We start from the raw sequence: 16,642 nt of genomic DNA, 5'->3' as shown, positions 1-16,642 counted from the left end.
CTCTCCGGTTATTTCTGTGTCTACTAGCATTGGCGTTTGCTGGTCACAGGCTGTTCAGGTGAACCATATTACTACATTGGGTTGCGAAACAGCGGGATTTTCATTTTTGCTTGCATTTTTATCCGTTGTCATTCTCAGCAGGAAAGGAGCATTTTGCATGGCAGCGCTACCTTTTTTCCCATTCCTTCCTTTTTCCCTTTCTACAGTTAGACTTTGATCTTTCTGGACTCTTGTTGCATATTTTTGACTTTTCTTTCCGCATTTTCTTATTGATCGGGTTACACACTGTCACACCCTCCAGCATTATCGGAAGTTATTGCTTGTCCTGGGACTGGGACCATACTTGTTTCGCATTTATATCTGAGCAGCATCTTTTTTCTTTGGCTGGGGTCATCTTGGGTTGATTCTTCTTTTTCTTGTTTCAAAACTGTTCAGATATCTAGATACCCTCCGGTTAGGCTTTGTGTTCATTGCACTTTTTGGTTTACTTATTTTGGATTTTTGTTCCTTCTCGGTAATTAGTTAGTAGGTAGGGGCATAGCATAGATTTGCGGGGCTAGCGTTTGCATAACAATCAATGAATCCAGACATGGGCCTTTGAATGAGTTCTTTTCTTTTAATTATCTGTTGTAGTATGAACTGAATTTACTTCGTATATCTTGTATCAGGTAGTCACTCGATTAGTTACTTCGACTTGGCAATCTTAGACAGCTCCGTTATCTGCCTCGTCTTGGTCATTTGACCACTTGATCATGGCTGGAGGGGAAGAGAAAGAGGAAGGAAGAAAAAGGCATGGTCACATTAATAATGGGAAAGGGAAGAAGACACGAATAGGTAGTCAGTAAGTGTGAAATTCAATCAACCAATAACGCCGGCATCCCAAATTGAGCCAAATCCTGCTTTACCACCCAGTAATAAATATCCTAGATTCATTCGTTTCAAGAGGGAGAGTATCAATGCATGCTAAGACGGTTCCGATGACGGAGTCTTCCAGAAAAAGTCCTTGCGGAGTAAGTCTCTGAGCTCCGGCGAGATGACCGCTGGCTTTGACTCGTCCTTCGGGCCTGACTTGGAAGGCCCCGCGTTGACGCTACTGCTGTGGCCGGTGGTGCGGGGCGGTCGCTGAGGCGACTTGCCTTTGTTGGATTCGGCGGGGGCGTCTTTGATGGGCTTTCGTTGGTGGGCGGTCGACGGGCAGGGAAGTTGTTTTTCTTGTCGATGGCTTGGACGGCGCGCTCGAAACGGTGGAAGATGGACTCCGCGCGGGTGAGGATCGGGACGAGTTCCATGGTGTTGGAGAGTTCGTTGACTTGGGTGGATGTTAGCGGTTATTGTCGTCGCTTGCTTGCTTGTATGAACTTACTGTACTTGAGGACCTCATCAAAGTGCTTCAGGTGGTCCATGATTACGTCGCGGTGCTTCTCCAGGATTGCCATGGCAATGAATAGGTGAAAGCTGCTGGAGAGGTAATCGGTCCATAGAGCCTCCCAGAGGCGCAGGACGTCGCACCACTCGAACTCGCGCTTGTACCAGACTAGGAACATGCGGAAGAAGAAGAAGAAATTCGTGCTGTCGGCAGACTGGAGGTGGAGATAGAGCTGGGGATCCATAAGTTGAACAAGGTGGTCTAGGGTCAGAAGTTGCGCCCGCATGCCGGACTGGTCACGGAGGAAATTGCGCTCCTGTTGAACGGCGTAAGTAAAGTGTTTAAACAAGGTAGTACATTCAAAGACATACCATCCGGTCCATGAATCCGACAAACCCCCAGAATGCCACGGCATCGTCCTGCATTACCGCATATATAGGCGCCAGCATGTCACTCATACCCTGGACGTAGCCTAGATCAGGATTGTACTCATTGTACGTCAGGAGCATATCTTTCATCTGCTCGAGATGCACGTTGGTTCCGACATCTGCAAATGGAGAGTCAGGATCGGGATGGGGGATGTCTTCCCCTGCGAAGAGGGGGATCGTACGATCAGTACGGTGGACATCCTTCTCTGTGATATCCGGTGGAATTAGCATTCAGTACTGGACTCCAGCGCTGACGACCTTACCGATGCGATTCCGCTGTTCCTTCCAATAGTCGTGCTGCTCCGGATCCGAAGAACCATCGATCATCCTCTCCCACCAGGCGCCCTTCAATCGAATGTACTCGTCGCGCTTGGAATTCATCAACGCTTGCCGCTCGTCGCGACTACTGTCCCAAGTGTACACCCCGAGGAGGAAGAGCCAGGCTTCTTTCCGAACGCCATCATTAGGTTCTAAACCGCCGTGAAAGATTCTCTCCTTGACCTCGTCCACTGTCACTTGCAGTCGGCCGGTATTCGGTTCAAAAAACTGTTCCCATTCCTCCAAAGTAAGAACCTTGCGCCGGTCGTTGATCGACAACATCCCCGTCTCCATGTCTAGAATCTCGAAATCGCCCACCGAGCTGTTTTCCATCTCCAAGACATCTTTCGCGGTCCATATCCGCTGGTTCTTCTCCCGCTCACTCTGCTCTGAGAGGCTCATGGCCCACCGGGCAAGATAAATCCTAGCGCTGTCGAATTCATCCTGTAGCGTTTGGATCTCTGGGGTTTTCATCAGGCGACGGACCTGCGGTGGGATCATTTGATTATCGGCAATGTCGTTGGCGGTTCGCCGTGTGTATGTGGTAATCTTGCTTAGTTGCTCAAGGACCTTCCACCGGGTCTCCTTGAGGGCCTTGGTAAAAGGGTCCATCCCCGCGTCATGTGGAGTGCTTTCACTCGCTTGGGTCGGGTTCGCAGGCTGGCCCCGACCTTTTGGAACCGACCCACCAGCCGTGAGAGGTTTTCCAAACGAAAGTCGGTCCTCGTCGGATGGGTTGATCAGGTAGACGCTATGGTCAACGGCAGAGCGTTGTACCTCCACATACTTCCGCAGCCAGCGCAAAACCTCATCGCCGCCCCAGAAAACATTTCCATCTTCCCCGAATGGGTCAAAGTTCTCCCGGGTCCTCCTCTTCTTTTGTAAAATAGTCGACTCGCATTCTGTGTCATGGAAGAAGAGCGCGGGGAAGCTATCGCCGGCCCGGGTATTGATCACGAGGCTACCGAACCACCACCCCAAACTTGGAGGGCGCACGAGCAACGAGTAGACTTCGGATAACGGCACGGCAAAAGCATAGAGTCCAATCGTGTCCTTGTAATTCGTCGTCGTGGGAAGTGGAGGCACTAGGTACTTTTGTCGCGGCTCCGAGGAGTCATCTGACAGATCAACCTTGACATAGGTACTGTACGCGTCGCCCAGGGAAGACTCGGGAACCCAGGCCAGGAGATAGGAGGAAGTATCAGAGTTATTTGGCGGACTCGCAGATCGAGACTCCCCTAAAGGAGCCAAGGGTCTTTGTTGGATTAGGGCGATAAACCCGGGGATGTTATCTTTGGACGACGGAGTGGGATGAACATAGACCTATACAATTCCGACGGATCGATCGGATCAATCAGTAAAGGCGCACGGAAGACAGGATCGAGCCGCAGGGCGCACCTTGCTCTTCGAGAATAAGAGCTTCACCCCTCTCCGAGTCTGAAGGTGGGAGATAGTGCTGTAGTCGCCCTCATCCTGGTCACTGATGTCGTAAAATGACGCAGTGGGGGACGCCGGAGGGGTGTATTTGGGCCCGGTACCGGCCATACTGGAAGCGAGAGGTGGGTGAGAAGGGTCCTCAGTCTATAGAGATCAGAGGTTGTTCATTCTAGAAAAGATCTGTATGATATGCACGGCAGTGTTGATCAAAGGAAGAGAAGAGGCGGAAGAGGAATGAAGGGAAAGAAGTGAGGCAAAACGACGTAATCCGTCGATCATCTTATCCTCACCTGATTACAGCATGTGATCTCCACTCTTATCGGTCTGTCTGTTCAACCTCAATCCATTCAACAATCTACCATGTGTCGCAAAAATGATAAAAATCTGTACAATGGATGATTCAGTCTTGGTGTTGGATCAAGAAGACTCCCAGTATGAAGAGGTTCTGTCGCGATATCCATTCTTTGCCACCGGTAATGATAGTGAGCCTCCAGGCAGCAGCAATCCACCAATTGATCCACCAGTTACCAGTCACAGCAGCCAGTACGCTTTTCCTATTCTTTTTACCCTGGAAGATCCAAGGTTTTGGTCCAAGGCTTTGGTGTAGTAGGATCAAGTGTGGGCTGTGCACAATGGCTTTGTGGTCGACATCCAAGCCAACACGATCAATCTGAGCACTAGGACAATTATTCAGCAGCTCAACTCAACATTGATCATTCTTCTCTAATCGTGAGAGATTATCTTACTCTTACTAACATGGGTGGAAGGCATTTGAGCTTCTCCGTGTACGTGGAACGCGTGATACCTATTTCATCCGTTGACCAAAACTGCGAAAATGACGTCGCTGTTCAGCACTCATCAAGGCACATATATACCCGATTCAATAGAATATGCTATACCTCTCAGATTGGTATTGATACTCCAGATTGAGTATGCTGTCGAATATGCATGGTTCTTGACGTGGATCTGAGCAGGTATTATGTCAATGCCTTGGCGAGAATAACCATGTCTTGTGGTCGGGACTCAATAGTCTGATATTAGGACCAACCCAGAGTATCTCCAACGAAACTACAATCATCACTCGTACTAGATATACAAGGCTTAGTCTTCAAGTCCCCGAGAAAGCTCACGGACCCTACTTTGTGCTCTAGTGTCGACAGAACAGCCTACATCGGTAGGTCTATCATGGCTCGTATCACACACCTTGGATAGGTTCCAACTTCCAAACAGCGCCATATATCGTCTCGAGATAAAAGCGAACTTAAGCTGTTTCCTCTCAGGTTTGATCAATCCATCAGTCACATAAGGATGTTCGGGATCTTGTAACCGCTTCAGGAAATGATACGCCTGGCCAATGGGAGATCTGGATGACCGGGATGGCCTCAGACTGACCTACAGGAGATAGACACCGGGCCGTTGGACTATATATTAATCGACATTACAATGGACTTGATTGTCTACTGCCTGGTCATACAAGCAGACTTTTCAATGCGTTTCAGTCTGAATCTGCAGTTTGAGATAACTGACCACCATGTCTGAGCTCGCCCGCACCCTGCCAGCATCCTGGTACTGCAGCTCCCAGCTGTATCAGCTTGAAAAGAGAGCGGTCTTCATGAAGGTCAGTCTATCAGATTCGAAGTTGTACGGTATATCTTTCTTCTCATACGTCTATAGTCATGGTATCTTCTGGGCCCAGTCACCAGGTTTTGCAACATTGGGGAGAGAATCGAGTATGAAGTGGCTCAGCAGCCTATTCAGGCCTTTCGAAGCTCTGGGGAGACACTTGTTCCAGAAGCAGAGGAGATCCAGGTGGTGTGCGCCAAAACGGTAGGTGCAGTGAACGGCTAAATGCGCCGGTCTGACAAGGAACCGCAGGAGAAACCCCATCGCTTCCACATCACAAGCACCGGCCTAGTCTTTACGACGGTGTCGGACGATGCTCCCAGCTTCGACAAATTCTTTCCCGACCTGGAGCCACTTCTGTCCAAAGTGGACTTCACGCGGCTACCTTACAAGCGGAGCATCAGCTACGAGGGACGCTTCAACTGGAAGACCATGGTAGACGGCTACCAGGAGTGCCTGCACTGCCAGTACACGCACCCGTCCTTCTCGGTCTACTACCCGCCGACGACGTACATGGTGCACAACCACAAGAACTTCTCGCAGCACATCGCCGATCCCAACAAGGCGGACGACGGGCTATTCCTATACTTCTTCCCCAACTGCACGCTGAACGTGTACGGCGGGGGCATGTCGTCGTTCCGCGTTTGTCCCACCGAGGATCCTACTGTGACCCGTATGGAGTTCGACTACTACCATATGGAGTCCGGCGACAAGTTCGAAGACTACTATAAGTTTGTGCGCCAGGTGGCATTGGAGGACTTTGAGCTATGCGAGAAAGCCCAGCACAATCTTGGAATGGGAATTTACACCGAGGGTATTCTCAATCCGGAGAAAGAAAACGGTGTATCTCGTTAGTATATCCTCGTTAATTTCTGTCATAACCTTTTCTTTGAGAATCCTTAGATGATATCAACTGACCCGTGAAGACTATCAAAACCGTGTTTTTGAGATGGTCTGTCAGCAGCATGCGGAGGATCAAGCACCCCCCAAGGCTGGCCAGTTGACGGGGTCAGAGGAGTATCCTGGACACGTCGAAGCCGCTGCGTAACAGACAGATAAGCCCAAAGGAATCATGAAGGTCACAATTACTTAGTCTTGAAAATTGAGAGTAGCACTGTATCTTTTCAGGTCCTAGATATGATAAAAATGAACGCCGTCATTTGCCAGATTGATATTGGAACGATACATACTAGACAGTATCAACTTGAGCCAAGTCCGCAAAGTACAACAGATAAGTAAAAACGGCCACTGGAAAACCCCTCCCGATCTGGCAACACGATGAGGGGCAATTACCATTTGCTGTCTCCAGCTGTCCCGGTGGGCCTAGAACTGTCAGTGTCATTCATGGCGGAGATGATGATCTGCGCCTTCTTCTGAGGTCTGATATCGTCCAGCATCGTCGAGTTGCTTAAAGCTTTCCTCAAGTCCGCGACGTGTCCTCCATCTCACGACCATCGAGGTTTACAGTAGCTCAAGACCAACAAGTCTCTCGGTCGTTCGGTGCAACCCCTTGATATTCCATTCATCATGGATAGCTTTAGTGCCATTCTGCTGGCTTTCCTGGCGGGATTTATATTCCTCTATCAGCGATGGTCACGACCGATACTCTGGAGCACCAAGCCGCTCTTTTCCAGAAAGCCTATGACCACTCAATCTACCTCAGACGCATCAGAATCGTCAACCCACGGGGTATTCAAAGAGCCCGATCTCCCACTCGACTGGCTCGTAGGCACCCAGACCTTCGAGCTAGAGAAACGGGCCATTTTCAGCAAAGTATGCCCCCTCCATCACCAGAAAAGGGAAAGAAAAGAAAAGAAAAGAAGCACACAACCTCTCAACCCAAAGCTAACCCAACGCACAGACCTGGATCTGCCTCGCCCACCGCAGCCGGTTCCATAAACCAGGCGACTACCAGTCCTTCACACTAGCAGGGTTCCCCCTCTTCCTCATCCTCGGTAAAGACGGCGAAGTGCGCGCATTCCACAACGTCTGTCGTCATCGTGCCTACACGATCACCAAGAAAGAGAGCGGGTCGACGCCCGTGCTGGGCTGTCGCTACCATGGCTGGAGCTACAATACCTTCGGCGCGCTGATCAAGGCCCCGCATTTTGATGGCCTGCCGAGCTTTGATAAGGCGCAGAACGGTTTGTTCCAGATCAGCGCGGTGACGAGTGGCGCCGGGTTTGTGTTTGTTAATTTGGAGGTCGTGACGGCGGTGGAGGGGCCGGATGTGGGCCTGTTGGATGCTTTTGCGGGGAGAGGTGGGCTTGTGTCGCGGAATACTTCTCCCTGGGTGGCTGGGGGGGCTATTGAGGGGGCTTTCAATTGGAAATTGGGAGGTGGGTCTTTTGCCATCCTGCTTGTGGGGAACTACGGGAGTATGTATGTGCTGATATGATACCTGATGCTATGTAGTCAAGTTGCTGCACTTGGACACCCAACGACTGGAAAAAGAGGTTGCGCCAACGCCGTGGCTGGCGAACTTGATCAATTGCTTTCAACGACGACAAGGCAGCTGTACGCTGTTCCCTACTACGTCGGTTGCTACAATTCACGGCACGCGATGGTGGTATATGATTAATTTGCTGCCGCTGGCTCCGGAGAAGACACTGGTCCGGTGCGATCTGCACTGCTCCGAGCGCGCGAGCAAGGCGCAGGTTGAGAAAACCATGGATAAGCTAATGGTGCTGCTGCAAGAGAACGTTCGAGAAATCGAAGTTGAGTATCGGACGCTTACGGACGCCTCTCGGTATAGTTTTGAACCGTTCCGTCCGTTTAAAGATGCGGTCAGCTAATCCGGATATTGTTCCAGAGAGTCTTACATTCCGTCTGCTTCTAAGGAGTCAGAAGGTGAGCTTTGACACAGTATAGTCAGTTGGTGAATCGCGTCCTTACTAACGCTATGCATACTAGGCCATCAGACGGCGATCCTCGAGCGTCTCCAGGAGCACGTTAAGCTAGAGAAGGCCCAGGGCAGTCAGATCCACCCGGCCATGCGGAAACGGCGGGAGAATCCACAGTTTGAGCAGGCTGAGCAGCGTGAGTGAGCTGAGTCCGTGTCGACTGACGAGATGCTGATATGACGTTGTTAGTCTGCCAGTCTCTGGACTGTGTGGCCAGTGCAGGGATGGATATATCTTCTAATGCCCCGGCTTGGTGACATCATTCGGCTTCGTACTCTGGGCAGTATAGTATGGTATATATTTTTATCTGAGCTGAACTATGAAACAATACCTTTCTTCTTGTCGAGGACAGATATCCAAGACATAGCCTAAATATATCCTTAGAGTTCGTATACAATATATTGTCGACAGACAGACCGTGTTTCTCGTATATCCACCATCAAGGACCATCTAACCTCGTATCCTCACACTCAACGAGCTTCTAGCCACACCTAATACCAAAGCCCCGAAACACTATAAAAAAAGTATCCATAAATAAACCTAATCCCCGTTCTTCATCTAAAAAACGCCCCCACCACCATCCACCGTCTTCGTCAGCAGCGAATAATCCTCAATCTAAACGACCCAATCGGATCCCCACCTACAGTAGTACCTCCAAGAGGGCCGCAGTATTCTCGCGTGAGCACTAGACAAACATGTGCGTAAGTATCGCTTATGCCGATCATCCGAGCTTTGGAGGGTTAGTTTGTTGATGTCGGAAAATACTACCTAGAGGGTGAATCCGTAGAGGGTCTTGTCTGTCTTTACCTACTTTTTACCCGTTACTATAATATTCTTTTGTTGGAAGATACGGGAGGTTGGGGCTAAAATCACCACTATAATCAATATCACTACCTTACTTTCTAAAGTAGGTATGACATGATGACTACTATATTACGGATAGCTACTACGCGAGGTCTTATTGTACTAATCTTTACTATATCGTATGAATTGATTATTGATGACCTGATTCGGTTGGGTGATATGACTGACCCCTACATTTTCGAAAACGCTTTGTTCAGGTTTGTGCTGGATCACGGGCGTCTTTCATCCTTCTCCCTGTTGTGGGTTTCTCAATGAGGGAGGGGGCAGAGGGATTTTCACGCCCGGTAGAGTCGCCCGAGAGTGCAGTGCTGTGGTGCGCAGTGCTCTCGAGTGGTGGAGGGGAAGAGAGTAATGACGAGTTTCCTCGACGATCCTGTCTGTGGTGGTTTGGTCAAGTGGTCAGAGGTGCATATCGAGTAGTATTATATGGCTTTGCCCGGGTAGGCCACGAGGTCATTTGTAACATCTTGCCATGTTGGTCTCTCATTTACCTGTGTGATTAGATTAGTTCATTTGCTTTTTCTCTAACCGCGTTGGTTGGTAGTGGCGACTAGACTGGGAGGATGAAATCCTGGCCGATCGTGAATATCACGATAGCCGGTTGGACCTAAGGTTTAGGCCGGACATTGTCGGTGTCGAAAACTTGCCCGGTCCGACGGGGCAACAGGTGTATCCATTCTCGGGAGTACCCTTTGGGAACTGATAATTGATTTCGGTGGTTGGCATCGTATCTCACGATAGAATCAACCGGATAAAGACGACGGTGATGCCATCCCGGACAAGATGATGTTGGTTTTTGGGGCCATGTCCAAGCCAATTTGCCCCCAACCCCCATTCCACGATGATGACACCCTCCATGGCATCAGCCGTGGGGCTGGTGGTGTTGGACCCGCCGTCTGCCTTACCATTTCGCTTGCTCTTATTTACTTACTCTGTTAGCTCTTATGGCTGAGGTCAGACACAGCCCTATTTAGCTCCGAGCTATCATCACCCCCCCACCCTCGTTTATACTACGATGATCGGTAGCATTTAGTCATGCCAGAGAGAACCCTGCTCGAGACGGGGCCATGCGCTACTCCGGAGGGAGGTTAGTGTCGGGGCCGAAAAATAGCCCGAATCTTGAAGCGTAATTTCTTCTGATTCCCATCCTGCAGAAGGCGAGCAGTGTCCGACTGGTCATGTTCCCCACACTGATTTGCATGAGGGTAACGTGGAAGTTGCTGGTCTGAGCTTACCGTGCCCACCCCGTGCATAACTAATCAGTAATCACAGTGATGGGAATAGGAGTCATTTGGGGTATTAGGGAGACGAAATACAGAAGAGTAAGACTCCAAACCAATGCCCAGAACCAAATTGTCATGTAGATATCCTCGCCCCACGGGCAGTGAACCGGAGAGCAAGGATCAACAGAGAGTCCAGGCGTTCTTGCACAGTATGCAGTACAATCTGCATCAAACACAGCCCCCCCAACTGGGCGCCGTAATTTACCCTTCCCGTCTCGCCCCCAGACCCTAGGATCAGCTAGCGTGCCGTTTGGTGTGGTTAGCGCAGTATTGTGCCCTTTTGGCCGACTCGGGAGAGATACGATGTCGATCCAAGCCGAAAGGCGCAGCATGAGGACACATGGTGGGTCCTCCATATCTGACTGCAGTGACTGTGTATGGCCGGGCCGGCGCATTCTCGAATTCCCAAAATAAGAACTCCACTGCAGGGGGTGGGGAAGCGACAGCTGCTCATGGGCGTCCACCATGCATCAAACCGGGCAAGACATCTAGAATCTATTAATAAATCTAGGAATTTGCGATGAATTGAATGGCATCATGTATCAATCACGCTGGAAATCATGAGCGCTGAACTCGACCGTCTCACCAGTCCGGAAATTTCCCATCCTCTCCCGGATCCGAATCAGCTATTCCATGATCAATAGAAGGGATGGAGGATGAGGTGTGATGTGACGGGATTCGGTCTAGTTTCATGCAGGATGACAGCCAGTGGTTGAGCAACCTGAGCACCCAGGCACTGAGGCCACCAGGCATGGCCCGCTTTTCCGCCCCCCCTGAAGAAGTTCAAAGACTTCAATAGTTCATAGTTGGGGGCCACACAGGAAAAGGAAAATGCCCACGACGCTATCTTCTGACACCCTGGATGTGGACAAACTCGTACGCTTGGACCAATCAGTCTGCCTTCCGGTGAATGCTCTCCGCGTCCGAGGATCGTTGCCACTATACTAATTCCAGTACAGTTCTTAGTCCAAAGCCCTTGCATCGTTGGCTCGGGATGGATTCAATTCCCTCCCTGCGAACGAGGATCTCACTGCGCCCCACAAGGTCTTGGTTAGGTCCGTCATGACCTTACCTACTTATCGACCAAGCCCTCCAGCTCTGATTATGGTCGGAGGAGGATGGTACGTGTCCCGAGTTCTTTCTTATACCCAGTTTACCCACCGGGCCTCTGGCCTCCTCGTTTGGATTCCTGAGCTTCTTCCTCTTCATCCTTCCTGTCCGTGATTAATGGTGGTGCCGTTCCTGGACTGGGTCTAATCTGTTCTAGTCTCTCGGTCTCGTGGATCCTTTCTCCGTCGTGCTTCATCGTCCGAACGCCCATCCTAGGGAAACAAAGACCACCCAAATCATCGCCCCGGTTCGAGGAACCTTCTCCCGTCAGCCTCCCGACCATTGGAGCCCTACATCAGCCAGAAGGCTTTCGTCGGGGACAAGTAGCAAGGCATACTGCGACGGTGGCATTGTCGTACGAACCGAAGAACAATAAAGACGAAAGAAAACAGCTCCGACACTCCCTGGAAGTAGCGTGGAACCCATGCCTATCGCAGAACACTGATTACTTACATCAATGACATGAAACAAGACGACTCTGGTACAAAGAGAACGGCATAGCCTTGGGTTGCATCCTCGATATTCTCCAGCGATTCTGTTTATCTCGAAACAGGCCCAGAGTCTTGACCCGCCCACCATGAGTATCTCGAAAAGGAGCATCTCGGAAAGGAGTATCTCAGACATGAGCGTCCTGTCGTTGCCCAGTTCGACTCAATCAGAACCGGTGATGCGTCGGAAGTCGTCTCTCGCAGTTCATAACATGTCCAAGGATGACTCCTGGCTCATTGATAACGAAATGGGCGAAGGTGGCCGCTCGATTTCCCCGGTGTTGCTGTCGGGTCAGCAGCCTCCAGCATGGTCGGGGACGCGATGGCGCCGCTTCTTCCCGGAGCTCACATTCCAGCCGCATGTCGGCGTGAAGTCCCTCGCTCACGTCACGACGCAGGTCAGCTCGCAGGACATCGACCACAGTTATCACGAACCCATCAATTCGGCCGGCCTGACCTGTTCTTCCGTCCTCTCGGACGATGTCCCCGACAGCGCGTCGTCGTGCTACAGTCGCCGCTCGTCGGTCACCAGTGTGGAATCAGAGCCGACTCTGTCGCCGAGCAAGCCGCTGCCAAATTCGTATACGGTCTTTTCACCCACCATGGCCGGCGTCTTCGATGACCCGCCCAACAGCCGTCGCCGCTCGACGAGACGACGCTCCGACTCCTCGACCTCCGACCCAGTGGCCGTGCGACGGGCCATCTCGCGTTCCCACGCCAGATTCAATTCGCCGGAGACAGCCGCAAAGCCGCTCCCTCCCCTCCCCGAATCATCCGAAATGCCTCCCTTGGCTATCCGATCCAAACCACGACACCCTTCCTCTTGGCCCACCTCCAGTGGCCACGGTGGGCCCCTCGCCGCCGCCCGAACGCAGTCGGAAGGAGATATCCCAACGGGTCACCGGCCCACATTCTCCCAGGCGGCCCGCGAACTGGAAGACACGCTGGCGGTGCTGACCGACCACGAACCGGATCGAAACCCCTACCCCCAGAAGTTTGTGTACGTCCTGGACGGACCCTTGCAAATTAGTCGGTGCACCACAGACTTCACGCCGAGCCGGCCGGCCCCAAAGCCTCCCGTCGACCAGGCCCAGATCCAAGTCAAGGTCACGCGCAAATCCAGCTCGGCGGAAACTTTTTCGCCGGTCAAGAAACGCAGCCCAACCTCGCCTTCTTTCAGCCTCGCCGTGCGACGACTCAGCAAAAAGTACTATCGTTCGCATGTGCGCTCGGCCAGCACTCCGGGGCCTCAGACCCAATCCATCCAGGAAGAGGATGATCTGGCGACAGCGGAGTCGACGAACAAAGAGGCGGGCGGCGAGACGACAAAGGAAGCGGACAAAGAACCGATCCACGAGACCGCCACGATGTCCGGATCCGTCACCCCAACAGCCCCGTGGAGTCCGGACTCCCTGTCGCATGCGCGAGAATTACGTCTCAAGCTCCCCCGCCTGGACACTCAGGCCCTCCCCGCAAATGGACGAACGGGGGGGAAGTCTGACCAGCCCGTGCCGGAACCACAGGAGGAGATCAACCAACATCCCCAACCGTCAGAGCCCGATCACGGAGAACGCCCTGCCGGGACGGACAGGCCCATCGAGTCGGTGCAGTCAATGTGTTCGGAAGAAAAGATCTTCGTCGCATCCAGCAAACAGGTGCCCGGGGAGTCTGGGAGCGGGAGTGGCCGTGTGGAGATGGACTACGCTATGGGCCTCGAAATGGTGTATGAGCTGGATGCCGGCGGTCCTACCCACTCCGCCCTTAAGGGTTCAACATTCTCTCCGGCGGTCGGTGCATCCCGCCGGAAGCTCACGATGCCCGCCGGCATCCCTGACAAGGTGGCGCTTCAGTTTCTCGAGAACGTGCGCTCTCTTGATGACCTCTTCCACCTCGCGCTCGTATCCAAGCAATTCTACCGGGTGTTCAAGCAACGCGAGCTAGACCTGGTCAAAAATGCCCTATACACCATGTCCCCGGCCGCGTGGGAGCTCCGCGAGATGAGTCCTCCTTGGGCTAGTGAGTGGCACATCCTGGTCGACCCCGATGCGCCCGTGCCCGATTATACGCCGTCCCTCTACCTGCAACGGTACGGACAGGATATCTTTACCCTGGCCCAGCTCAAGTCCCTTCTTCTCGCACGGTGTGGCGGTTTCCTCCGGCCCGAGACGGTCCAGGGGCTGACGGGGGCGAGCGATGCGCGCGCCGCGGCCGTTGACGACGCCTTTTGGAGGATCTGGACTTTCTGCCGTCTTTTCGGCTGTGGAAAGAACCGGGAGGCTGACACGGACGGTCAGCTGGATTGGCTCCGTGGCGGGCTGCAGGCGCGCACCCGGCACCAATTCATGGCGTGCTCCGTGACCGAGCCGTTCGGCATGGACAGCGTGCTCTTCGAGCCCCCGGACGGATTCGGTCAAGGAAATCCGGGTGGCCTGTCGCCCGAGCAGCAGTATGATATGACCGAGATTTGGACCTGTCTGGGCGTGCTCCTGCAACCGATCCATGGAAGATGCAAGGAAGCCCGTGATGCCGGGGTTTTTGTAGGGCACGGATTGCCGGACAACGATCCGGCCAAGGAGGAAGCTCTGTTGGGTGAGTAGACCGGCGTTGATTTTCCCCTTTTTTTTTGACCTCATGCTAATACATTTTCTGTAGAGGAGTGGACTTACTACATCCTCACGCTGGGTCCCACGGCGGTCTTGAACCTGGGGTCCATCAGTCCCGTCGACAATCCCGTGGATACTTTTCAACAAGCGCAAGCGATGGGGCTGACCCGGTGGGAACAACCGGAATCTGGCATCAGCCGCTCCATGTTCCTCAAAGACGCCGTGCGGAAAGCCTACATACCGGATACCACTCACCCCACTCGACAGTCTCTGGCCGTGTCAAGCTCATCTAGCTCCAGCTCGTCCAGTCGGCCGAATTCTCGCGACAGCCGTTCCCTAAATGGCACCGAACCTGCCATCAACATGACTCCTCTGCCCAGTCACCGTCGGAGACAGAAGATCTACGCGAATCAGCTCCGTGACCGACGCAATCGGCCACAGACCTCGCGCGATATCTCCTTCGGTGACGAGCGCCCTATATCCAGCTACTCGTTTATCATGACTCGCCTCGAGGGTCTTCCCTACGACAAGCCGCCCCCGGTCCCATCCGCTTCCACCGCGTCGTACGTTGCCCACAACATCGCACCCCCCATGGCATCCTCGCCCCCGCCGCCAAGCCTCTCCTCTTCCTCGTCTGCTGAGTATCTTCCAAACCACGCTCCCCTGGCGACTCAGCCGCCGCCCCACCCAGCAGTAGCCGGCCCCTCGTACTCGTGGCAACCACAAGTCCGCGACCCCGTCGACCAAGCCATCGAAGTGATGGTCCGGGACTATGGCTTCCAGGAGCAAGACGCCAAGTGGGCGCTGAAAGTCACGGACGGTGGCGATGGCATCAACGCCAACGCTGCCATCGCGCTGCTCATGAAGGAGCAGAAGAACACGACCCGCGGCATCGGCCTCTCCATGCATTTCAAGAAGAGCAGTACCCGCTCAAAGAAAAGCAAGCTAGCTTCCTCGGTCATCTCCAGCCAGGAAGCGGCCAACGCAGGCTGGAGATGGGCTTGAGCGAGTCACGATTTTCCCCCTGAATTAATGTTTTCCCATGTTTTCTCATCGCCCTTCTCTGGGATTTTTTTTATTTGTGATGGCAAAAACTTGTTTTATACGCAGGAGCCTGTATGTTTTATACGTTTGCTTTTTTTTTTCTTTTCCTTCGTCATCTCCTTTTTATATGTTAGTTGAGCGTTCCCCTCGGATTCTCATCCAGGGTCGATCCAGTTTTGATACCCACTATGTACAATCCTTCAATTTTCATTTACTTGGAGTAAAATAAGCCTTCATTCACGTGCTGCAACGGACCTGTCTTGTCGACGAGTACTTTGTCTCCTTTTCCGTGCTTAGATCGGTACCTGTTCTTGGCTTTTGATGCGTCCTTTTATCTATTATGATATGCATGGTATGGAGTCTGTCGTTATTTCATAGTAGTAATAGCAAGTTCAACAGATGCTATATGTGCGGATCTTGACCTTGACCTTATTCTACGATTTCTAGTTTCTAGCCAACAGAACGATAACAATAGAAACCACTGTATTAACTTCATATTATCCCCCCTTCCAAACACCCTGTAAGGTCCTACAAGGTCGGATGGCGAGTCCACGCATGGTTTATTTCTAAGCATCAGAGAAGGCGCAACCATTCTCTTTGTCTCACCTCACCCACCAGTCCTTCGTCCTTCCACTCCTTCTCTCCCCTTCACAAAACAACCATAAACTCACTCTCCACCACTCTGCCACTATCAATTGATAGCCTTGCAAATCGCAATTACCAGCCCAGCCAATTCCGCTAAGGACAAGGACACGGACGATGCGGGAATATAAACTCTCCCATATTAAAGTATAGTTAGTCTCCTCGCGCTGGCTGCTTGCTTTGCTTTCTGGCTAACGTCAGCGGTGTTCTTCCTTGCCTTACAGGCTGGTCCGATAGCTTTGAACAGAGTTTCTGGGGAAATCTAGTGGCTTGATTGGGATGCAGGGAAGTCGAAGGTGTATTTGAACTTGGTGGCAGTGGTGGTTGATAATGGGGGTTGATCGATGGATGATTGATTGACTGGTCGGATCGATCTTGGGTTGTTGGTGGACTCTACTTCGTATGTCGTTGGTTTTTGACTTTGACGTTGCGAGGGAGAATCTAATTGATTGATCGATTTAGCAGTCAATCAATCCATCGGTCGAGTTTATGTGTGGCTGGTTCATCGTCGCTGCTTGACAAATCGTTCAATC

General features: G+C 52.1%; 5 protein-coding genes across 5 annotated transcripts; 3 read left to right on the top strand and 2 right to left on the bottom strand.

The window, feature by feature from the left end:
- Positions 1–963: 963 nt before the first annotated feature.
- P168DRAFT_295738 (GTPase-activating protein GYP7) lies at positions 964–3,657 on the bottom strand (the record flags this gene model as incomplete). The annotated part of the gene is made up of 6 exons (XM_024838063.1): positions 964–1,160; positions 1,193–1,309; positions 1,364–1,682; positions 1,738–2,000; positions 2,058–3,435; positions 3,511–3,657. The coding sequence occupies 6 exons, from the start codon at positions 3,655–3,657 to the stop codon at positions 964–966; spliced, it is 2,421 nt and encodes an 806-aa protein (XP_024695376.1).
- A 1,414-nt stretch (positions 3,658–5,071) lies between these two features.
- Positions 5,072–6,214, top strand: P168DRAFT_288678 (RHO alpha subunit C-terminal catalytic domain-containing protein). Its single transcript, XM_024836846.1, has one exon. The coding sequence runs from the start codon at positions 5,398–5,400 to the stop codon at positions 6,025–6,027; it is 630 nt and encodes a 209-aa protein (XP_024695375.1). The 5' UTR covers positions 5,072–5,397; the 3' UTR covers positions 6,028–6,214.
- Positions 6,215–6,439: 225 nt separating this feature from the next.
- On the top strand, positions 6,440–8,559 carry P168DRAFT_325601 (putative iron-sulfur cluster-binding protein). The gene is made up of 6 exons (XM_024841030.1): positions 6,440–6,945; positions 7,034–7,511; positions 7,588–7,921; positions 7,985–8,022; positions 8,086–8,211; positions 8,265–8,559. The coding sequence occupies exons 1-6, from the start codon at positions 6,700–6,702 to the stop codon at positions 8,330–8,332; spliced, it is 1,290 nt and encodes a 429-aa protein (XP_024695374.1). The 5' UTR covers positions 6,440–6,699; the 3' UTR covers positions 8,333–8,559.
- A 2,767-nt stretch (positions 8,560–11,326) lies between these two features.
- Positions 11,327–11,762, bottom strand: P168DRAFT_118516 (uncharacterized protein). The gene has a single exon (XM_024832606.1). The coding sequence runs from the start codon at positions 11,613–11,615 to the stop codon at positions 11,376–11,378; it is 240 nt and encodes a 79-aa protein (XP_024695373.1). The 5' UTR covers positions 11,616–11,762; the 3' UTR covers positions 11,327–11,375.
- Positions 11,763–11,909: 147 nt separating this feature from the next.
- P168DRAFT_316757 (uncharacterized protein) lies at positions 11,910–15,428 on the top strand (the record flags this gene model as incomplete). The annotated part of the gene is made up of 2 exons (XM_024840047.1): positions 11,910–14,409; positions 14,473–15,428. 2 exons carry the CDS (start codon positions 11,910–11,912, stop codon positions 15,426–15,428), a joined length of 3,456 nt encoding a protein of 1,151 aa, XP_024695372.1.
- Positions 15,429–16,642: the final 1,214 nt, after the last annotated feature.

This window comes from Aspergillus campestris (genome assembly GCF_002847485.1).
Source record: "Aspergillus campestris IBT 28561 chromosome Unknown P168scaffold_3, whole genome shotgun sequence".
Lineage (NCBI taxonomy): Eukaryota > Fungi > Ascomycota > Eurotiomycetes > Eurotiales > Aspergillaceae > Aspergillus > Aspergillus campestris.
The sequence above is the reverse complement of the archived record's forward strand: the minus strand, read 5'-3'. Positions and strand labels throughout refer to the sequence as shown.

Excerpts from the sequence above, each read along its gene's own strand:
- P168DRAFT_325601 (XM_024841030.1), top strand. The coding sequence starts at position 6,700 with ATGGATAGCTTTAGTGCCATTCTGCTGGCTTTCCTGGCGGGATTTATA. Across the intron at positions 6,946-7,033 it reads AACGGGCCATTTTCAGCAAA|ACCTGGATCTGCCTCGCCCA; the intron begins GTATGCCCCCTC and ends CCCAACGCACAG. Across the intron at positions 8,023-8,085 it reads TGCTTCTAAGGAGTCAGAAG|GCCATCAGACGGCGATCCTC; the intron begins GTGAGCTTTGAC and ends TATGCATACTAG.
- P168DRAFT_118516 (XM_024832606.1), bottom strand. The coding sequence starts at position 11,615 with ATGGTCGGGAGGCTGACGGGAGAAGGTTCCTCGAACCGGGGCGATGAT.
- P168DRAFT_288678 (XM_024836846.1), top strand. The coding sequence starts at position 5,398 with ATGCGCCGGTCTGACAAGGAACCGCAGGAGAAACCCCATCGCTTCCAC.